This window comes from Papio anubis, chromosome 3 (genome assembly GCF_008728515.1).
Source record: "Papio anubis isolate 15944 chromosome 3, Panubis1.0, whole genome shotgun sequence".
In the NCBI taxonomy this organism is placed as follows: domain Eukaryota; kingdom Metazoa; phylum Chordata; class Mammalia; order Primates; family Cercopithecidae; genus Papio; species Papio anubis.
Window position 1 is genome coordinate 99,540,484 of NC_044978.1, and position 24,187 is coordinate 99,564,670.

The 24,187-nt window shown below is 42.3% G+C and overlaps 1 protein-coding gene across 3 annotated transcripts in view; it reads left to right on the plus strand.

Moving 5' to 3' along the window:
• The first annotated feature begins 5,605 nt into the window (after nucleotides 1–5,605).
• TMEM165 (transmembrane protein 165) overlaps nucleotides 5,606–24,187 on the plus strand; it is a 31,349-nt gene continuing 12,767 nt past the window's right edge. The window contains exons 1-3 of one of the 3 annotated variants that reach the window (XM_021938615.2): nucleotides 5,606–6,355; nucleotides 13,056–13,158; nucleotides 22,334–22,559. In XM_021938615.2, coding sequence (XP_021794307.1) covers nucleotides 13,141–13,158; nucleotides 22,334–22,559 — 244 coding nt within the window. In that variant the 5' untranslated portion in view covers nucleotides 5,606–6,355; nucleotides 13,056–13,140. The remainder of the gene's footprint in view (nucleotides 6,356–13,055; nucleotides 13,159–22,333; nucleotides 22,560–24,187) is intronic. The other 2 variants (XM_021938614.2, XM_009207074.3) reach the window with 2 other exon arrangements.

A 24,187-nucleotide genomic window follows, 5' to 3' on the forward strand; every position in this document is an offset into this window, starting at 1 on the left:
CTCCCAAAGTGCTGGGATTACAGGTGTGAGCCAACGCACCCGGCTTAGCTCACATTAAACTTTCATTCAGAGATAGGGGCTTTGGACTTTATTCTCTGTCCATTTAGAAGTCATTACTTTTAAGCAGTGGAATGAAATTATTTTAATTTTGAAAGCTCATTCTGGCTGCTGGTTAGATTCTAGATTGGCAGAGGCAGGAAGACCAATTAGGATGCCATTTAATGGCCTGGGTGAGAAATGACACCTGGTTTGTACAAGGTGGTAACAGTGGAGACAGAGGTGAACAGATTCAAATAGATTTTAGAATTAGAGATAAAATTTGCTGGTGGATTGGATGTGGGGTATGGGGGAATGAACGTAATCTAACATGGTGGGTGTTGGTTCCATTTACTGAGATGGAAAGCCTGAAGGAGGAACAGGTGTTTGGAGGGAGATCAAAAGACCTGTTTTGCCCTTGCTCTGTTGGAAATGCCTGTGAAACATCCAGAAGGAGATGCAAGTAAACAGTTGGATAAATGAACCTGGAGCATGTATTTAGCATTCTTTTTGGAATTTTCAGCCTGCTTGTGGAAACCTAGGAAAACTCAAGAATGTAGGGAAAGGGTTGCCCTCCCTTTCCCCTGCACCAGCAGAGTTCCCACACAATGGTCCCCATCATTTAAAGGGATTTAGCAAGCTGATGGGTAGCAGTGTGGTTTGTTTCATGTGCTTTAAAGAGTTGAGAAGGTCAAGCAAGTTGCAAATTGCTATTCGTCATTCACTTACATTTGCTGAGTGCTTTAATTTTTTTTTTTTTTTTTTTTGAGACAGAGTCTTGCTCTGTTGCCCAGGCTGGAATGCAGTGGTATGATCTCAACTCACTGCAACCTTCACCTCCCGGGTTCAAGCCATCTCTTGCCTCAGCCTCCCAAGTAGTGGGGACCATAGGCGCATGCCACCACACCCGGCTAATTTTTGTATGTTTAGTAGAGATAGGGTTTCACCATATTGGTCAGGCTGGTCTCGAACTCCTGACCTCAGGTGATACACCTGCCTCAGCCTCCCAAAGTGCTGGGATCATAGGTGTGAGCCACCGTGCCCAGCCTGAGTGCTTTAAATTTGAATGATCTTCAGTTGACTCTTAGCGTGAAGTTTCTGGTTTCTGCTTTTCCTCTTTCCTTATATCTCCCTGCCCTGGCTTCTCTAACCAACCTTTGCTCTGTGGACTATTTAAGGCAAAAAACTTTAATCTGCCCTTTGCTGATTATGGGGAAGGAGGGTTCTCCAAAAGAGTTAAGGAAATAGCTCACTTCTCCCTATTTCTGAAACATTGAGGATGAAAACAGAGAGTGACACAGACAGGAGGCCGGGTTGGAAGGAATAATTTTAAGTCTGGTGGCCAGGTGGGCTGGGCTAATACTGAAGTCCAGAATCAAGAGCTGTTCCCACCCAGTCACATGCAGCACTGGGCTGGGGGCAAGCCCCGCAGAGAACAGCAGATAATGCTTTTCCTTTAGGTGTCCGTCTCCCCAGAGGAAGAAGGCAATGGAGCTGAGCCCAATATGCTCAGTTACACTGCTTAGATGGACTCTACATCATCAGAGGGGAATGATGAAGGCACTGAGAGAGGCCAGGAAATAGTCCTTTTCTTTTTTTCTTTTTTTTTTTTTCTGAGACAGAGCTTCTCTCTGTCACCCAGGCAAGAGTGCAGTGGCGTGGTCTTGGCTCACTGCAACTTCCATCTCCCGGGTTCAAGCGATTCTTCTGCCTCCGCCTCCCAAGTAGCTGGGACTATAGGCACACACCACTATGCCTGGCTAACTTTTGCATTTTTAGTAGACACGAGGTTTCACCATATTGGCTAGGCCGGTCTCAAACTCCTGACCTCGTGATCTGCCCGCCTCAGCCTCCCAAAGTGCTGGGATTACAGGCATGAGCCACCACACCCGGCAGGAAATAGTCCTTTTCATAGAACCCTAGAGTGGAGAAACAGCGTTCCCTAACAGTTAACAAAAATGTTCACCGTTAATTAATTGGCTGGTCTTATATGTTTAAATTTTCATAAAGTAGATTTTCAGTAAGTGGAGCATAGGTGAATTCAACAAACAGATATGAGGCATAATTCTGCTACTTACTAGCTGTGTAATTTGGGGAAAGTTCCTTGACCTAAGTCTCAAATTTCTCATTTGCAAAAATGATGACAGAAATAATTCATGTAACACACTTAGTGCTCTGACTGGATCAGAATAGCATTCAATAAAGTTTTACTACTACTTTACTAACTATTCCTATTACCTTCTTATATAATCTACCGGGTGCTAGGAATATAAAGATAAAAGGCATAACCTTACCATCTAGAAGCTTAAGGCCTAGTAAGGATTTTGGAAAAAAGACATTAAAATACAGTGTAGACCCAGCGCAGTGGCTCACACCTGCAATCCCAGCACTTTGGGAGGCCGAGGTGGGTGGATCACTTGAGGTCAGGAGTTTGAGACCTGCCTTGCCAACATGGTGAAACCCCGTCTCTACTAAAAATACAAAAATTAGCCAGGCATGGTGGCGGGTGCCTTTAGTCTCAGCTACTTTGGAGGCTGAGGCAGGAGAATCACTTGAACCTGGGAGGTGGAGGTTGCAGTGAGCCGAGATTGTGCCACTGCACTCCAGCCTGGGCTACAGAGCGAGACTCCATCTCTACATAAATAAATAAAAAATAAAATATAGGATGGGTGCAGTGGCTCACACCTATAATCCCAGCACTTTTGGGAGGCCAAGGCGGGCAGATCATGAAGTCAGGAGATCAAGACCATCCTGGCTAACACAGTGAACCCATCTCCACTAAAAATACAAAAAATTAGCCAGGCCTGGTACCACACGCCTGTAATCCTAGCTACTCAGGAGGCTGAGGCAGGAGAATTGCTTGGACCCAGGAGGCAGAGGCTGCAGTGAGCTGAGATCACGCCACTGCACTCCAGCCTGGGCAACAGAGCGAGACTCTACCTCAAAAATATATACATAAATAAAATAAAATACAATGTAATGCACATGTAGTAGTGTTTCTTTCCATAGGATGCCTGACAGTGGTTACATTTTAGTAAGACTATATCAGTGTAGGCTATGATAAAAAAAAAATCATCTTGGAATTGTTGAGCCACCCACATCCTTATTGGGTAGGGGGTCAAATAAGTAGCTTCAGTTGTTCTTCAAGAAAGGTATCAGGAAAGCTCCTACGGTTTTTAAATTTTTTTTTTTTAAGGGAGTTAGTCACCAATGAGGACTAGAAGGATGATGGCTCTAAACCCTCAAGTGGTGAAAACTAGAATCAGCCTTGATTTAGCATGCCTGAGCACTGACCCCAGGAGGTAGATGTGTGTGGAAACAGAAATAAATCCCATGAGAATCAGACACCTAGAGCCGAGCCTGGCAGCACCTGAGGGCCCTTGGATCAGGGTGACACTGGGGCAGGCTAGAAAGGTCTTACTCTGGCCCAGAGTAAGACTCTGATGCTTTGCTGACACCACTGTGCCAGTTCGCCAATGCTTTATCTCCATTTATGTTACATCTTCTGCCAAATAGCTTTGCTGCCTTGCCCCTGAGCCACTGCACACTCAGGAGCTAGTGCTTCAGCATCCTGCAGCTGTAGCCCAGAAGTCCTCACTGCCTCATATGTTGAGATGACTGAATTTGGCCAGGAGTCCTTCCTGAGACAACCCTGGAGTGTGGGCAGCCCATCCTACAAAATAAACAAAGCAGCTTTCAGCAATGAGGGACACACAGCCAGTTTTGCTACATTCACCCTGCTGGCTCTGTCTTTAGTCTAAGCTGCTCCCTTCAGGTCCCTTCCTTGGGACCTCAAGCCACCCTTTCAGGCCCCTTTTAAGCACAGCAATTCCTGTATGATTAAAGGGAGGTAGTTGAAGAAGTTTGGGCTTCTGGGTTTTATGTTATTACTGGCTTATGAAAGCTCAAACATTTGCACTCCAGGGATGATAGTTGCATCTGTTAAATTTAGTGTAAAGCTGCCTCCTTACATATTTTAAGTTCAACCTAAATGTTTCCCCATACTTAGTGAACTGTAGCCTAACTGGGTGTGTAAACAGACTGTAACCTATTCTTGTACCAATCACAGAGTTTTGGCCGATCACAAGTGTCCAACTGTTCAAACCGTGTTCAAATAAGGCAAACCCCAGCTATAACCAATCCAGCTGTTTTGGTCCCTCAATTATGTTTTCTGTAAGTCACTTTATTTTTTCTGACCACTCGGCAGGACTGGAGCCTCTCTGAACTTACTTTGGTTTGGGGTCTTTTTGATTTGCAAATCATTCTTTGGGTTCTTTGCTTGATTAAACGCTGTTAATTTGCCTAACTTGTTAATTTTCTTTTAACACACCCCCAAACTGTGTGGCGGCATCCTACTTACACAATAATAGAAGCATGCATAAAGCTATAACATGAAGGAACAAGTGACAAATTCTGTAAGGGCAGGTGTTAGGGAAAACTTCTGAGAGTGGAGGCCTGAATAGGTTTTGGAAGTATGAGTAGCAGTTTACAAGGGGAACTGCGGACAGAGCAACATGGACGGAGACCGGAAGCGCACACCTGTAATCCCAACACTTTGAGAGGAGAAGGTGGGCGCATCACCTGAGGTCGGGAGTTCGAGACCAGCCTGACCAACATGGAGAAACCTCATCTCTACTAAAAATACAAAATTAGCCAGGCATGGTGGACCATGCCTGTAATCCCAGCTACTCGGGAAGCTGAGGCAGGAGAATCGTTTGTACCTGGGAGGCGGAGGTTGCAGGGAGGCGGAGGTTACAGGGAGCCGAGATGGCGCCATTGCACTCCATCCTGGACAACAAGAGTGAAACTCCGTCTCAAAAACAAAAACAACCCGAAAAACAAAACAAAAAGACATAGACGGAAATTTTACTATCCTATGACAAACACGGTATCTTCGGTGAACTCAAAGTAGGTTCGCCCACTTTCCCACAGATTGTTTTGGTAAATTAATTTTTTGTTTCAGTTAGTGATAAACTTCCTTAGCTCTTTACTGAGTACAGGTTTACTGTATGTAAATATGTGTAATATTAGATTAGTGCCTGGCACATGGTTAGCACTACCGATTTTTATTAGGGACTCGGTCTCAGTCAAACTTATGGTAGCTCACTTTTCTTTTGGGAAGACGTAAAAATATTCTCAAGCCTAACCAACCATCCTTTCTTGTCTTCTAGTCTTGCTCACCCAAAGCTCCATCCTGCAAAAGTCTTAAACAGTCCATTTCAAAAGCCCAGCATTTTTAAAAGGTCTAAGGAGTAACACAAAACAAGATGCACCCACAACGTCAAGGCCATACTGGACGAGGGCAACGTTAGCCATTTTTGGTCTGGGATAATTATAGGCAGTATCTTAAAACAAGGCTTGAAAAATGTCATGTTATTTCCAAATCCCATTTCAGAACTTAAAAAAAAATAGCGTTTTGAGCTCCTAAGAACGTTTTTGGCGGTAGGTGGGCGCATGGAGGGTGGCACAGAGGCTCGGCAAGGGAGAGCGGAACAGAGCTGGGCGTGGCGGTGCCTGCGAGCAAGCGCCACGTAACCAGAGGCGCTCGCGCTAATTTGACCTCTAAGAGAGACTAAGCGCAGGGAACAGCGGGTGCGGACATGACGGCGGAAGGCTCAGGACGAAGCAGACGCGAAGAGCCCCGCCGTCCTGGGACGGTGAGGCAGAGAAAGGAGGGCCGGGACGCGGCGCGGGTAGGATGCGAGCAGAGGAAGGACACGCGGTGCCGGGTACCTGCCGGGAGCGCCGGGTCCAATGGGAGGAGGGCGCGCGCCGCTCCTCAACCTGGCCGAGGACGTCACGACGCCGAGGCGGACCCCGGGCCAATGGGAGGCCGTCGCGGGCAGGGACGGGGCCGAGAGGAGCCGGGGCTGGGTAGCGCGGAGTCGGTTGGTTGACTCCAGTGTAGCCGCCGCCTGAGAGGACTGGGGCCTGCCCCTCACCTTACTCCCGCCGCTTGCACTTCCCGGATGGTGCTGACTGCTCTCTAAGCGGCGGCGGCGGCGAGTCGTGAGGACGCGCCGCGGAGGCTGTTCGGGGTCGAGGCTTCCTGTCGCCGCACTTCCTCTTGCGGTGCCCGTGCGCGGCCGGCCCGGCGGGCGGGATGGCGGCCGCGGCCCCAGGGAACGGCCGCGCATCGGCGCCTCAGCTGCTTCTGCTCTTTCTGATTCCACTGCTGTGGGCCCCGGCTGCGGTCCGGGCCGGCCCCGATGAAGACCTTAGCCACCGGAACAAAGTATCGCCGGCGCTTGCCCAGCAGCTGCAGCAGCAGCAGCAGCAGCCGGTGGCCGTGCAGGGCCCGGAGCCGGCCCGGGTCGAGGTGAGCGGGCCGGGCCGGGGCGGCGGGGGATGGGGCGGGCGAGGCTGCGGGGCCGGCTGCGCCGGGTACCAGGCTCCAGGCCTCTGAGAGCGCCGCCCTCCGCCGCCTCTGCTGGGGGAGGGGAGCCCGGCCCCTGCTCCCGGGGTGGAGGGCGGTCGGCTGCGCTGTTTTCCGGTGAGGCCTGGTCCTGCCCGCTCCTTTAGGGAAAGGGAGAGGGAGAGTCCAAGAGGAGCCCGCTGTAAACGCTGATCTCCGGAGGACCAAGGTGCTGCTCAGGGATGGGCGTTTTATTGATCAGATGTGTCTTAGAGTAGCTGGAAAGACTCATCCCTACCAAAAAGTTTTTAACAGATGGCTGCTAGGAGGCTTTTTGTATTCCCTAAGGATCATCACATCGGCCATTTCATTGTTGAAATAGCTTATCCCAAACTGCTTACCCAAATTCAACTTGGCACTGCCTGTGCTTCTTGCCAAATAAATATGGATTATGAACCATGACTCTCACTTTTTTAAAACGTGCTTTGGCTAGCAGGAAGTACTCTTTAGGAACGCAGAGGAATTAGTCTCCGGCAGTACAGCGTCCTGCAGCGGTGTGGGATGTCAAAACTACATTTATAAGTAAAACAGAATCCTGTATTTTGTCCTTCACTGAATAGATACTATAAATTAACTTTTTAATCTGTTAATAGAATCAGTCCTTAGTCACTTGGCAGCGTTTTAACATTTCTTCTCTCTCCCAGTCGTGGGCTTTCGCGTCATTTCCAGTATCTGCTCCCTGAATCCTGGCCAGTGTGGCACTCAAACCCCCACTCCCACCCAAGCCATCTCCACGTAACTAATCTTCCCAAACGTTGAATTCTGCCATCTTGTCAGAAGTCTTCGGTGAGTTGCCTGCACTCATTTCAGTCCAGCCTTTTTAGGAGAGTGATGTTCAGGTTTCTCCTGATCTGGCTCCAGCTCACCTCCAGGCTTTTTGGCCACCGCTTTCTTGGCTCATATGCTAAAGGGATGTGCTCATCTGCAAAAAAGAATGTGCTTCAAGAACCCTTTGGGACAGGCCTTGTGCTCTCTTGCCAGTTTCTCCCTAACAGAAGACCTTTTCAAAGAAAAAGACCTAGAGTTTGAAGCCACGGATCAACTCTTCCCACCTTGGAGAACCAGCAGATACCTACTCTCTGTGAAGCCTTCCCTAAAATTTCTTGGTTAAGAGTGATTTATCTCTGACCTTTCCTTTCCTTTCCTCCCTCCTCTCTCCTCTCTCCTCTCTCCTTTTCTCCTTTTCTCCTTTCCGTTCCTTTTTCCTTTCCGTTCCTTTCATTTCTTCTTTCCTTTCCGTTCCTTTCTCCTTTCTGTTCCTTTTTCCTTTCCGTTCTGTTCCTTTCCTTTTCCTTTTCCTTTTCCTTTTCCTTTGTTGAGACAGGGTCTTGCTCTGTCGCCCAGGCTGGAGTGCGGTGGCGCCATCTTGGCTCACTGCAAACTCTAATTGATCCTCCCACCTCAGCCTCCTGAGTGGCTGGGACTGCAGGCGTGTGCTAACACGCCCGGCTAATTTTTGTTTATTTTTTTTTTTAAGAGAGGAAGTCTCACTGTGTTGCCGTATTTGGTCTCAAACTCCTGGGCTTAAGCGCTTCTCCGGCCTTGGCCTCCCAAGTGCTGGTGAGCTCTCACACCGGTGCATTGGTTTTGTGTTTCATGTTTTCATTACATGTTACTTTCTTAGGCTTTTCCAGTTTTCTGTTGTTTTTCTGTGTAAGACCATAGGATAGAAATTTCTGAGAGACTGATCTTGGTTTCACTAAGCAAGAACATTTGTAAGAATCAGTGCTGTCCCAGATGTAGTAATCGATATTGAGAAATAATGAAGTTCCCCTTACTGGAAGTGCTCAGGAAGAAGTTGAATAACTGCTTATGAGGAGATTCTGGTGTGGGAGGGAAGCTGGGAGCTAAAGTTACTGGGAAGTGAAGATTTTGTGAGCCGATTTCATCCTCACAGCAGCCCGTTAAACAGGCAGAGGAGGTGCCGTTTCCCGTTTGTAGATGGAGAAACCTAGGTTTGGAAGGAGTAATGGTTTAATATCACAGCTAGTTTTCAGCAGAACCAGAGTTAGAATCTGGACTTCTATGCCTTACTAAGTTTTATTAGCATTCATTGTGTCTTAACTTTCTCTTTTGACTTATTTAATTCATTAATGGATTTTAATGGTTTATTTGGATTGTATGCTGGTGTAGTTCTTTGATCTTGAGCTTAGCTTTCTCTTTCTCCTTTTTTGGGGAGCTTTATTGTGTATATTGTGGCATGTTTACGCACACATCTTGCTGCCTTGGGTTCTTGCAAGTTGTGTACATGTTTTTATCTGCCCCTACTAGCTTTTGGGTGTCTTGAGAGCACGACTCTGGCTTACTCATCTTTGTCTATTCCAGAGGACTCTGTCTGTTGGCATTTATTAAGTAATTTTCAAAGGCTGGGTAGAAGTATTTGCATGTCAAGTTTGTATCAGCTTTTAAATACCTTTAAGGAAAAACTGGCTGTAAAATAAACTCAACCAGGAAAAAACAACAACAACCCTATTTTTAAGTGTCTATCCAACATTTTTTTTTTTTCTTTAAGTTGCAAAGGGATCCACCAGATGGAATTATGAAAATTCAGCTTTTATTATCTGCTGGATATGATGTGATTTTGTAACCATTATTGGATTGGTGTTGGTTTAGACAATTTAGTTTTAGCTGACTATATGGTTAATTCTGGGACTCCTGTAAAGTTTTTTTTTTTTTTTTTTTTTTAAAGAGAGAAGATCAAAAGCACTGAACTCATGAGTAATAAATAACCCATGATAACAGAGAGGTATAATGGAGTGATGTCAGAGGTGTACAAGAAGTGTGAATCATTTAACATGTGAAGCCAGGGTCTTTAGTCCACTTGCGGGGGGCAAAGTAGTGAGTGGGCTTCTCCATCTTTTTCCCTCTACCTGCCCTGCTGCCCCCAGGCATATGCTTAGAAGTGGGGCTCCCATTTACACTGCCCTGCTTGTCTCTCCTGGGCTCCGCTGACCCTGCTTGACATGTCCACTCCAGGAACTGAACTGAAATGCTGATACATGAACTTTACTCTTAGTGTTCATCTTTTAGCCCTGTCATTTACCCCAGTATCACATTATTTTAAAACAATCACTATTTTGGATTAAGTTAATTGTGTGAGAGAGATATTATAAATATGTAACTTTGCAGGTATTTTGTTGAAGTTTTAGTCATATTGGGATTTTTAAGATAGAAATAACGGTAGGTGTGGAGCTACTAATATCCTTTTTAAGAAGCTAGGAAAAATCTAGCCATGCAAAATGCCACAGTGGTAGAAACAGTGTCCAGTAAACATGTTAAATGGTCTTAAGGATTCTTATCTTTTAAAGTTTTATTTAATTTTTTTTATAGAGACAAGGTCTTCTTACAGCTCATAACTCATTGCAGCCTCCAGCTCCTGGACTCAGGCCATCCTCCTGCCTCAGCCTTCTGAGTAGCTGGGAAGGGATCCTTGTCTTTAAAACTAGGGGTGTGGAGGGAAGGGCGGTTATAATATAATACGATTTTTCCCTTTAATATTTTCATATATTGGTGATTCATTTTAGTTATACATTTATTTATTATTGTTTATTCTAATTTTGTATTATAGTAGAATATAACTGTCTTGTTGTCTTCCTTTTTTTTTTTTTTTTTTTTAAGAGACTGGGTCTCACTATGTTGCCCAGCCTGCTCTCAAACTCCTGGGCTCATGGGATCTTCCCCTCTTGGCCTGCCAAAGTGGTGGGATTACAGGTATGAGCCATCATGCCTGGCCTTGTCTTGTTTTAATTACATTTTTATGTAACTTTTTGATACTGCTCAAGTATGTTTTCCTCTATCTACAGTACTCACTATGCTGAAAGATTTTTCTTTCACATGTTTTCTAAACTATGTAATATAAGTGTCATTTGCTTTTTTTGTCTACCTGATGGAGGTAAGAAATGATCCAAGTAATTTAACAGCCATGTAAGCAAGAGTTGAACATGTAAGTTTCAACGGATTTGCTTTGCAACTACATGCAGTAGATCTTTTAAGAGGGTAGGATATTTAACTATAACCTTTTTTGTGCCACTGTGTGAGAGTGGGCTTCTGAAAATGGAGCGGGGAAGCATCTCTCCTTGGTTAGTAGGCATTCAAGTGGAAGATAATGTTATAAAAACCTAGTTGTATCTTATAGGGTGCTAAAAGCAAGGTGACTGAACTTCTAACAGGGCATGCTACATTGAGGTATGTACTTTTCTCTATAATTAGGTTAAAAAAAAGTTGGTAAGTAATATGAACTTATAGTCATGATTAACCTCCAATTTACAGACCCATGATAAAAAGTGTTGTTGATTACTTGGATCGTATCTTTTCTGCAGTTTATGTTTCTAGTGACTTACTCAATATGTTTTTTTTTTTCTTATTCCTTCCTTGGGCAGAATATGTAATATAAGAAACATAAGTCCTTTTAGTTAAGGGAGATCAGAGATTTAATAAAAGTCATTTATACCTTATTGCATATTCTGGAAGTCCAAAGAAGAATGACTCTGGTTGCATAGCACTTTTAATAAAGCCGCAGAATCATTACCTGACCCAAGTGTCAGTTCTTGTTACCATATTTTTACTTTACTGTTTTTGGTATTTCATTTATTTATTATGTTTCAGCTGTGAGAGTACCTTCTACAAAACATTTTAAACTTTTTTCTATTTTCATTAAGTTGCAGTCCCACTCCACCCAGTCCAGCCTCCTAATTCTAGCCTCTGTACAGCTAAGATTGAGGCCATCAGTTATCAGGACACCTGCTCATAATTACCTTCTCAGAAAGTAATTATATTAATACTGAATTTATTTAGTGGTGGTCTGTCATCAAAAAAACTCATTAAAAAAAAATCAATGAAGGCTGGGCACAGTGGCTCACGCTTGTCATCCCTGCACTTTGGGAGGCCGAGGTGGGTGGATCAGCTGAGGTCAGGAGTTCTAGACCAGCCTGGCCAACATGATGAAACCCCATCTCTACTAAAAATACAAAAAATTAGCTGGGCGTGGTGGTGCATGCCTGTAATCCCTGCTTGAGAATCCCAGGAGAATCGCTGGGACCCAGAAGGTGGAGGTTGCAGTGAGCCGAGATTGTGCTGCTTACTGCACTCCAGCCTGGGCAACAAGAAGAGAACTCTGTCTTAAAAAAAAAAAAAAAAAAGAAAAAAAAAATCAATGAAACTAAACACATTTAATAAATTTCAAGTGCATAAATACATTACAAAACAATAACATTCATAAAAATAAACATTCATTAAAACAAGATAATTTTATAACAAAATAATTATTACATATAAATTCTAATATAAATTAACAAGTAACATTAGTAAAGTATTTAAAAATAGTGAAACAATTCACAAAAATACACAATAATGAAAATTAAAATATTGTATCTTTATTTTATTATTATTATTTTTTTAGACGGAGTCTCGCTGTGTCGCCCAGGCTGGAGTGCAGTGGCCAGATCTCAGCTCACTGCAAGCTCTGCCTCCCGAGTTTATGCCATTCTCCTGCCTCAGCCTCCCGAGTAGCTGGGACTACAGGCGCCCGCCACCTCGCCCGGCTACTTTTTTGTATTTTTTAGTAGAGACGGGGTTTCACCGTGTTAGCCAGGATGGTCTCGATCTCCTGACCTCGTGATCCGCCCGTCTCGGCCTCCCAAAGTGCTGGGATTACAGACTTGAGCCACCGCACCCGGCCTAATATTTTATCTTTAATGACATCTTTCGAAATCAGGTTTATCTGTGGTGTCATTGTTTAAGTGCATGTATATATATTATATATAAACATATAAAATATATATAATATATAACATAATATATAATATTTTATATATATATATTTTTTGAGACAGAGTCTCACTGTCACCCAGGCTGGAGTGCAGTGGCGAGATCTTGGCTCACTTCAACCTCTGTCTCCTGGATTCATGCAGTTCTCATGCCTCAGCCTCCAGAGTAACTGGGACTACAGGTGCATGCCCCCAGGCCCAGCTGTTTTTTGTTTTTATAGTAGAGATAGGATTTTGCCGTGTTGGCCAGGTTGGTCTCAAGCTCCTGACCTCAAGTGATCCACCCACCGTGCCTCCCAAATTGCTGGGATTACAGGCATGAGCCACTGTGCCCGGCCTAAGTGCATGTATTTTTTTGTGCACATTTTTACAACTTTTAAAAAAAGCTTTTTTTTTTGTTTTGGAGACAGAGTCTTGCTCTGTCCAGGCTGGAGTGCAGTTGTGGGATCTCAGCTCACTGCAAGCTCCGCCTCCCGGGTTTACGCCATTCTCCTACCTCAGCCTACCGAGTAGCTGGGACTACAGGCGCCCACCACCATGCCCAGCTAATTTTTTGTATTTTTAATAGAGACGGTGTTTCACTGTGTTAGCCAGGATGGTCTCCATCTCCTGACCTCATGATCCGCCCACCTTGGCCTCCTAAAGTGCTGGGATTACAAGCGTGGGCCACTGCACCCAACCCCTAAAAAAAAGCTTCTTTTGACTTAATATTAGTAGTGCCCAGGAGACAGTTCTAAGCAAATTGTAAGCATTTTCTTCTGACTCCTTTATCTTCAGATAATCTCACCTGTTGTTTGATAACTTATTGAGCAACTTTGTTTTTGTTTTTTTTTTTGCAGGGACATCAGTCTTTTTCTTGGTAGCAAGCTGTAGATTTTGTTTCAAAGAAAGCATCTTCATCTTCTCTAGTTTCATCATGTATAGATGAAGATTCCGATGCAGGTATCTGTATCAAATTTCAATACAGTCACATTTGTGTTCATTTGAACTCTAGAACTAGAATAGGAATTACTTTTTTCTTTGATTTTCTTTTTCTTCCTTCTCTTGAGGATCATGAAAGTATAAAAGAATACTTTCTAAATGAAGGTGCTGTTTTCATTTTTTTTTTACAATTTTTAAATTTGGAATTAAAGTTTTAACTAGAACAGAGTTTTTATTAAGCAAGTTTTTAAAAAAAAATCTAAGTTGTTAATCCTGCTCTCAAGATGTAAATAAGGTGTGTTTCAGACATTATTAAAACACAGAAATAGTGGTATTTGTACCAAAACCCTAGTATCTCATTACTTACCATTATATAACACTGTATAACTGAATAGTGGAATACCAAAATTGGAATTGCACACTGCATCTAACCCTGTATGCATCGAAGTATTTTCTTCTGTGCCCGTACTTTCTGCCTTTTTAATGTTTTGGACAAAACTCTCATCCTTTGCGTACCTCCTCTCTGTGTCCACGTTCCTATTCTGTTCCCTCAGTGCCTTTATTTTTTCTCCCTTCCCATTGCTTCCTTTATGTCTGCTGACACGTGTTCGTATGTTCCTCCTATTTTGGAAAAGAAAAACGTCATTCGTTTAATCTTACTTATTAGTTTCTTTTCTTTCTTTTTCTTTTTATTTTTTGAGACGGTGTCTCGCTCTGTTGCCCAGCCTGGAGTGTAGTGGCACAGTCTTGGCTCACTGCAACCTCAGCCTCCCGAGTAGCTAGGACTACAGGTATGTGCCACCACACCTGGCTAATTTTTTTTTTTTTTTTTTTTGTACTTTTAGTAGAGACGGGGTTTCATCATGTTTGCCAGGCAGCTCTCGATTTCCTGACCTCAGATCTGCCCACCTCGGCCTCCCAAAGCGCTGGGAGTACAGGCATGAGCCACCATACCCAGCCATATTAGTTTCTTCAGTTTTATAAACCAAACTTCTAACTAGGGGATTTGCTGTATTTTCACTTTAGTCTGTTGTTATCTGACTTCAGTCCTTGACTTTTTCTTGAAATTCTTTTTTTATTTTTTTATTTTATTTATTTATTTATTTATTTTAATTTAAAGACAGGGTCTTGCTCTGTTGCCCAGGCTGGAGTTCAGTGGCACAGTCATAGCGTACTGCAGCCTGGAACTCGTGGGCTCAAGTGATCCTCCCACCTCAGCCTCCCAAGTAGCTGGGACTACAGGTACATGCCACCACACCTGGCTAATTTTATTTATTTTATTTTATTTTTTTCTGTAGATGAGGTCTCACTATGTTGCCCAGGCCGGCCTCGAATTCTTGGCCTCAAGCAATCCTCCTGCCTCGGCCTCCCAAAGTGCTGGGATTATAGGCATGAGCCACCACAAATTCCATTTTTTGAAGGAAACTTGTAAGTTAGCAAATTGCTAAATCCAGGGATCTTTTTCAGTTCTCATTTGACACTGTTAATTCTCTACTTTTTAAGAATCCATCTCAGGTGTATGAACTTGGAGGAATAATGAAGCCCGTTTGACCTCAGTTTTCTTGTGTTAAAACTTAAAACAGCTCTTAAGTTTTTTTGAGTATCAAATGCAACAATATATCTGAAAATATCTGGCATCTAGTTAGTAGCTCAAAACTAACCTGAGAGTCTGTGATGCTTTAGTTGCTGTCTGGCTCTTGAAATATCTAAAATAGTTTTTTTTTCCTATTTTTTTCCTCCCTCCATCTTCTTTAAATAAAGACATTCTCTAAGGCACATATTTTGAACTTTATCTCTTTGCCTTATCTGTTGGAAATCTCATCTACTTGCAGATCTCTAGCTGATAATTTTGGGCTGCCAGCAACCAGATACAGTACGTCCTCACTTAATGTCATTAATAGATTCTTGGAAATTGTGACTTTAAGTGAAATGACATCAAATCATGTCATTTTAATTCAGTGTTGTTTCATTATAACATGGATTAGAAAAGAAAGTTGGTTTTCTTTTACATCATTTCACTTAAAGTTGCAGTTTCCAAGAGCCTATTGAGGACATGGAGGCTGTCAACCTTGAGCCTACATATCTTGAAGCTGTCCTAGGCTAAACTCTGGTGATCCATTTCCAATAACCTCTTCCAAACCTTCATTTGAAATGCTTTTTATCACCCCAAGTGGAATGTATATGAAACTAAACCCATTGTTTTTATTCCCCTTTCACACATACTAAAGACATACTAAATACACATAATAAGAGTACTAAATACATACTAGCGTTTTAAGGGTACTAATATTTCTGCCAACCAGTCAGAAAACCTCACCACCATCCTTGATTCCCCCAGCCCGCCTACATTTTTTAAAGGTCTAGTGGTTTTTCTTTCCATCATGCGCAGAATTTTTTCCTTCTCTTATTTGTCCTTAACACGGGTTTCGTGCAGCTGACCTCCTGATTGATCCAGTGGCTGGTATTCTCCACTCTGCCCTGATAATTGGTCACAGTGCCTTGATCGTGTTTATGTGTTACACAAAATATGTAAGGACTTCCCTCTTGCCTCTGAGCTTGTCCGCAAACATGAAGGATTTCAGGCCCGGTTTATCTTTCTAATCTTGCCCCAACCATTCTTCTGATGGTTTACTTCCTGTTCTCAGAACATGCCTGTATTCTTCCACATTGTCAGTGCAGAAAAGAGGTATATGCAGGAAAGGTGTGATGTATTTTCTTTCTTTCTTTTTTTTTTTGAGACAGAGTCTTGCTCTGTCACCCAGGCAAGTGGCTGGATCTCAGCTCACTGCAGTGGCTGGATCTCAGCTCACTGCAAGCTCCGCCTCCCGGGTTTATGCCATTCTCCTACCTCAGCCTACCGAGTAGCTGGGAACACAGGCGCCCGCCACCTCGCCTGGCTAGTTTTTTGTATTTTTTATTAGAGATGGGGTTTCACCGTGTTAGCCAGGATGGTCTCGATTTCCTGACCTCATGATCCACCCATCTTGGCCTCCCAAAGTGCTGGGATTACAGGCTTGAGCCACCGTGCCCGGCCGATGTATTTTCAAGTTAGCTACTCCGTGAGTGACTAGTACTGAATCCGTCTGAAACTTCCAAGGAGGCTTATGAAATGAATCTTAGAACCAGCTTCCATATTGGTTGCCCCACAGCTATTAACTCCCCACACTTCCAGGTAGTGAATGAGTAAGTACAGAGCAGTGCTTTTTGGTTGGACCTGCTCGAAGCCAGTCACAGCTTACACGAAATTGATCCTTCATAGCTGGCATAAGATGTTGGGTCAAGAGGTTTTTGAAATGGTGCATAGTATGTGTCTATAATGGTGTGAAAGTTGAAAATTCCAGAAGATACAGAAGAATGTAAAGTGAGAAGTTATGTCTCTTTTCCTTTTTTGTATTCTAGAAAAAGTTTGCCAACCCCTGTTCTAGTCATTCTGGTTCCTTTCCTGGAAACATTCGTCATTAACTTGTTTCTTGAGACTTGGTGTGTATTTACGATACTTACACCGTCCACGTACACACATACTTAGTATATACTTTTTCTCAACTTCAAAATATCTTAATGATTTTCTATATTAGTATATAGAATATTCTTATTATTTTTTTTAGCTCTATAATATTGTTATGTGGATCTACCATTTATTTAACTAGTTTTCTATCAATGGACATTCAGTTGTTTTTTTCTTTCTCTTTGTTTGGAGACAGGGTCTCACTCTGTTGCCCAGGCTGGAGTGCAGTGATGTGATCTCTGCTCACTGCAACTTCCACCTCCTGGGCTCAAGCGATCCCTCTCAACTCACAGCCACCCAAATAGCTGTAAACTACAAGTGTGTGCCACCACACCCAGCTAATTTTGTATTTTTTGTAGAGACAGGGTCTCCCTTTGTTGCCCAGGCTGGTCTTGAACTCCTGGCTGGGCTCAAGGGCTCCACTCATCTCCCAAAGTGCTGGGATTACAGGCATGAACCACCGAGCTGACATTTAATTATTTTGTCTCCTTATTACAAATGATAGCATTACATTTATACATATTTGTAATCCAAAAAGGTCAATTTCTTGAGTGTTCTTATCTTGAACTTTTTTCTGTAATAGGCCTCCCATATTCATTGCCCACAAGTTTGCATCAGTTTTATTGTAGTGGGTCAGGATCGTTAAGAGCTAGAGTTGCTGGGATAGGCCTTTCTCAAGAGGTTCTACTTGAGTTGGACCTTGAGGAATCTAGATGAAGAGGGGGATAATGAAAAGGAGGTGGGAAGGGAAAAAGGACTGTGGCCAAAGTCTTGTGGTTAGCAAAAGGCTGGCATGCTTTTGAGCTGCACTGCCCAGTACTGTAACCATGAGCCATGAGTACGTGTGGCTGTGAGCACTTGCTATGTGGCAAATCCAGAGTTGAGGTGTGCAGTGAGTACCCACCAGGGTCTGAAGACTTAGTATGAAAGAAAGAATGTTAAAATAGCTCAGTAGTTTTAAAAATACTGCTTGTAATTTAAATAGTAGCATTTTGAATATATTGGGTGAAGTAAAATGTTATTAAATTTTTTACCTGGTTTTACTTTTAAATACATGGCTACCAGAAAATGTAAAAATGCATTATGTGGCCCACCTTTTTGGCTGCATGGTTTTTTGTTAGACTCTGCTCTGGCTCATGCTTCAGGATGGAAAAACAGGTTCAGTTGGGGAACCTGGTATGTGCTTCAGTGCGAACTGTTGGATGGTTATCGGAATCAAGTATTTGGTATGAAAAAACCATTATGTTTCTTAAAACAGTAAAGTAACGTGAAATTAGTTTCAGGAAGATTCAACTGTTCATATTTTGTAGCACTGCAAAAACTAATTGAGTTCTTACTGTGTACTGAGCACCGTCCTAAAGGGCTTTATTCATTTAATCCTCACAGCAACCCTTTGAGACATAAGTAGCCCTTATGTTATAGATGAACTTGAGTCTTAGGGAGGTGTACCTACTGGCCCAAGGTCATGCCATAACTGATAATGCCTTGGCTATGAACCCAGGCAGTCTGATTCCAGAGCCTATACACTTAACCACTACACTGTGTCCCTGTGAAGGTGAATTAGACAAAGAAGATGATCCTTGCACATAGCAGTGAAGGAATGGTAATGGATCACTTTCTAATCCTGTTAATATTTTAATTTAAAAAAATCTTGTGTCTTCACAGTACCCTGATACTTTTCATTTTTAAGTTCTTGTCACCATGGTTGGTTGTATGATTTTGGCCACCCAGGACCAGCATAGTATGTAACAAGCTTTAAGTTTATTTTGCTTGTGTTTCGGGTATAGGAAAGTTTTAAGAGTATGTAGTTTTTTAAAATTTTGTTTTGTTTTACAGTCATGCATCGCTTAATGATGGGGATGTGTTCTGAGAAATGCATTATCAGGCAGTTTCATTGTTGTGCAGATGTCCTCGAGTGTACTCAACACAAACCTAGATGTATAACCTGCTACACACGTAGGCTAAACAGTATAGTGTATGGCTCCTAGGCTACAAATCTGTACAGGGTGTTACTGTATTAAATACTGTAGGCAGTTGTAACATCATATATATATATAAAAACATAGAAAAGGTACAGTAAAAAATTTGGTACTGTAATCTTATGGGACTACTGCTGTATATTCGGTCCATCATTGATCAAAATGTCGTTATGTGGTGCATGTCGGTACTCTTAAAGCAAATTTTATTTTATCCCTACATTTCACAAAGGAACAGAGATGAAATAATGTGGCTGAGGTTTCATGGCTGGGAATTATAAAACCATGAGACTATGTAGCTTTGATCGCTATTGTGTTTGATTTAAAAAGTAAACATTTTGTGTTTGAGCTTAGCACTAAGTGATCATAAATGGTGTATATTTATTCCTAAAATTTTTCTGGTATTTCAGATCCTGAAATTTTACACTAACCTTTAAAAAGCATATTCAGGAGGAAAATGTGGCAGAGCCAAGTTGAAATTTGAAATGCTTATAGATATATATATATATGAATTCTTAATATTGGAAGAGAAAGGAAGTTGTTGTTTTGAGAAGGGAGCTTGTTCCATCACGCAGACTGGAGTGCAGTGGTGCCATCATAGCTCACTGCAGGAAGCTCTTTTTTTTTTTTTTTTTTTTTTTTTTTTGAGACGGAGTCTTGGCTCTGTCACCCAGGCTGGAGTGCAGTGGCGGGATCGCAGACTCCTCCTCCCAGCTTCAAGCAATTCTCCTGCCTCAGCCTCCTGAATAGCTGAAATTACAGGCACCCGCCACCATGCCCAGCTAAGTTTTGTATTTTTAGTAGAGACAAGGTTTCACCATGTTGGCCAGTCTGGTCTTGAACTCCTGACCTCATGATCCACCCGCCTCGGCCTCCCAAAGTGCTGGGATTACAGGCGTCAGCCACCGCACCCGGCCAGGAAGCTCATTTTTAAAGGACCATCCATGTAGATGGAACCAAAATAGTAGTGGAGAAGCCCTTAAAATGATACTTGCTTAATTAATTAAACTTAATTCATTAAGAGGTAGCTGTCAAGGCAGTTTAATTAAAATTAAAATTAACCATTTTGTTAAATTTGTTAAATTTCTCCAGTATTTAGCTCAGAGGTCTAGTCTTAATGGTAATGCTTAAATTTTTCTGATCTTTACTGTGGAATTTTGGAATCAGGTTTATGTTATGTGTTAAGGAATGACATGCACACTAAGAATTTACGATTATATTCTTATCTCTGACTAGGGCCTTTGTAATAAATCTGTTTTTACCCTGTCCAAAATGACTGTGTTCTTGGGTTTCTTTTTCTTTATCTCTTGGGTTTCTAGAGATTCATACGCTTTAAAAATTAAAAATAAGCTATTAGGATTGGAAGAGACCTTTGGAAGTGGTTTATCTAGCTCAGGGCATCTCAGTCTGGTAACTGTTGACATTTTGGATACATCATTCTTGGTTGTGGAAGGACTGACTGTCCTGTGCATTGTAGGATGTTTAGCAGCGTATCTGGCCTCTACCCACTAGATGCCAGTAGTTCCCCTTTGATTGTGACAACTAAAAATGTCTCCAAACATTGTCAGATGTCCCCTGGGAGACACAATCGCCCTGGTTGAGAACCGTTTGTCTAGCCCATTTCCCGGGAGTGGTGGTTCCCTTCTCTGGAACTTAGACATTGAGAAGAGAAGGGTATTTACCACCTCCTCTAGCAGTCCATTCCAACTTCAGGTGCCTCTTTGGAGATAGAAATCTCTCCTCTCTGTTAAGCTAAAACCTGCCATCTGTAACTTTTTAGTTCAGCCTCTTAGGACCATATACATTGGATAGATTCACATATACACTTTCCCAGTTATTGGAACATGATACCCTGTCCTTCCTGGTCCCTCATGGGGTTGTTTTAGAGCCAAGTCAGCACACTTTGTAGTTGCCAGAAAGTAAATATTTTAGGCCATGTATTTACAGGCTACCAATCTCTGATGCATAATCTTCCTTTCCTTCCCTCCCTCCTTCTTGCCTTCCAGCAACCTTCCCTCCTTTTCTCTTTCTTCTTATTTCTTGTAACCTCTTAAAAATGTAAAAAAACATTTTTTTGTTCTTACAGGCTGGGTTTTGGCTTCAGTAACTTGCCATCCCTGGTTTTAGAGTCTTTGACATCTCTGCTAATCTTCAGAAGGCAGTGCAGTGCTTTAGAACTGTGTATAGAACTTTGGGGAAGGTCTGAGCAGCATAGAATAACGTTGGACTTGTCACTAACTCCTTCAAGCGAAAAGCTTACTGCTTTTTTGTAGCTTTGTCACATTTTCAGCATAATGACAGCCAAGACACTGGTTTGTCTTTTTCATTAGCCACTTTTCCTTCCCCTCCCCTACTTTTTTTTTTGAGACTGAGTTTCACTCATTGCCCATTGTGCAATGGCGTGATCTCAGCTCACTGCAACCTCCGCCTCCCAGGTTGAAGCAATTCTCCCGTCTCAGCCTCTCAGGTAGCTGGGATTACAGGCTCCCGCCACCATGCCCGGCTAATTTTTGTATTTTTAGTAGAGATGGGGTTTCATCATGTTGACCAGGCTGATCTGGAACTCCTGACCTCAGGTTATCCACCCGCCTCAGCCTCCCAAAGTGCTGAGATTACAGGCGTGATGTATGGTGCCTGGCTAGGCCACTTTACCTTCTAAGATATTTTTAGACTTCAGCATAGGACCATCCGTGTAAACTTGTATTAAACTTGTCTTAGCTGGAAACAGCTCTCTATACCCTGCTGAGGTTTGTGGGTCTTAATTTGTCCTTCAGAGTGTTAATGAAATTTTTCTTAGCTTCATGTCATTCAAATGTTTAATAAACATACCTGGGTCTTTCACGTAAGTTACTAATACAAATTTGAATGAGACATAGCTAATAACTAAATTTCAAATCACAAATGCGTAACAAATAAGGTAATTTTGGCCAGGCGTGGTGGCTCACGCCTGTAATCTCAGCACTTTGGGAGGCTGAGGTGGGTGGATCACTTGAGGTCAGGAGTTCAAGACCAGCCTGGCCAACATGATGAGAAACCCCCTCTTGACCAAAAATACAAAAATTAGCTGGGCGTGGTGGTGCATGCCTATAATCCCAGTTACTTCTGAGGCTGAGGCAGGAGAATCGCTTGAATCCGGGAGGTAGAGGATGCAGTGAGCCAAGATCGCACCACTGCACTCCGCACTCCAGCCTGAGTGACAGAGTGAGATTGTCTCAAAAAATAAAAAAATAAAAAAAAAAAAAATAATGGATATAGCAGGTCTGTACTCTGTTCTTAAAATTGTTTTGGAGAATTTATTTATATATATATATATGTATCTGCATCATACATGTTTAGTATCCTCAATCTAAAATCACAGTGCTCCAGAATCTGAAACTTTTTGAGCACTGACATGCTCACATGAAATGCTCAATGGAACATTTTGGATTTCTGGATGAGGGATACTCAACTATGATACAAATATTCCAAAATCTAAAAAAATCCAAAATTCCAAATACTTCTGGTCCCAGGCATTTCAGGTAAGAGATACTCAAATTGTAGCAACCACCGTCAGAGGTTACTGTCATTACTGATGGCTTTCAGAGTGATTAGACAGTAAATAAGTGTAATGACCATGACAGGAAAGTTTTCAAAAAAAAACTAAATCTTATTTACATGTAAAATAAAATAATTTTAAATAATGATTTTAAGAAGTAACTGATCTTTTATTTTGCAGAAAATATTTACACCAGCAGCTCCAGTTCATACCAATAAAGAAGATCCTGCTACCCAAACTAATTTGGGATTTATCCATGCATTTGTCGCTGCCATATCAGTTATTATTGTATCTGAATTGGGTGATAAGACATTTTTTATAGCAGCCATCATGGCAATGCGCTATAACCGCCTGACCGTTCTGGCTGGTGCAATGCTTGCCTTGGGACTAATGACGTGCTTGTCAGGTGAGTGTACTTTTTCCCCCATGAGTTCGCTGAATTAAAGGGAAAGTACATTGTGTGACATGAAGTCATTGAGTCATTGACCTAGTCCTATGGGAATTTGGCTTACACCGTATTTGTGGTCTTCCAACCTTTTATTTGTGTATTCTTTCCTTGTGTATCCTCTAAAATAATTTTGTACCCTCTGTTGCATAGGTGTCTATAATTTTTCATCTTAAATTTAAGGAATTGCAAAGATCTAATTTCTGTTATAATGTGTAAAGTAAGACTGTTGGGGCTGTGCACAGTCGCTCACGCCTGTAATCCCAGCACTTTGGGAGGCCAAGGCGGGCGGACCACGAGGTCAGGAGTTCGAGACCAGCCTGACCAACGTGGTGAAACCCCATCTCTACTGAAAATACAAAAATTAGCTGGGTATGGTGGCAGGCGCCTGTTATCCCAGCTACTCAGGAGGCTGAGGCAGGAGAATCGCTTGAACCCAGGAGGCAGAAGTTGCAGTGAGCCAAGATCGTGCCACTGCACTCCAGCCTGGGTAACAGAGTGAGACTCCCGTCTCAAAAAAAAAAAAAAAGAGAGACTGTTAGGATGTTTTAAAAATATACCCAGTGAGTCTAAATACCATTAGCAATTTGATACCCACTATCACCATCATTCCTTTAAAACAAATGTGAATATACTTTTTTAACAGTTGGAAATTTACATTTTTTTCTTCCTATAATTTATATTTTCATTAACTTTCCTTAATTTTACCCTAATGATTATCAGTTTTTGCTTCAAAATGTATTACAGAGCTGATCCAAGTGCAGTGGTGTTTACAACTAATTGATGACAAACCAGTTACAGATTTCTTTCTTCCTTGTCCACTCCCACTGCTTCACTTTATGAGCCTAAAGAAATATATGTGTGGATCACCCCGTCATACCTACCTGCAATAAAAATATGCATTTAATATCATTGAATTTTCAAAGATATTGTAAATTTCTTCTAGTAAATCTCTAAGTGTTAACTCTATGAATTGAGTTGTTATAGTTATTAGTACTCAAAGAAAATATATTACAGATTTAAATAATCATTTTTAAAAAGTGGAAATACATCTCTTAATGAGATGATAGAGCTATTTTTTATTCATTTATGTATTTTTTTTTTTTTTTTAGAGACAGGGTCTTGCTCTATCAGAGGGCTGGAGTGCAGTGGCATGATCATAGCTCACTGAAACCTGGAGCTCCTGGGCTCAAGTGATCCTTCCACGTCAGCCTCCTGAGTAGCTGGGACCATGTCACTATGCCCAGCTAAATTTTTTGTTTTTTTGTAGAGACAGGGTCTGGCTGTGTTGCCCAGGCTGATCTTGAACTCTTGGGCTCAAGCTATCCTTCCACCTCAACAATACCAATGTACTGATATTATAGGTATGTGTGCCTGGCCCATCCTTTTACCTTGTATTTATTTTTTAAATTTTTATTTATTTATCTTTTTATTTATTTTGAGACAGATTCTCGCTCTGTCACCCAGGCTGGAGTGCAGTGGCATGATCCCGGCTCACTGCAGCCTCCGCCTCCCGGGCTCAGGCAGTTTTCGTGCCTCAGCCTCCCAAGTAGCTGAGACTGCAGGCACGTGCCATCACGCCTAGCTAC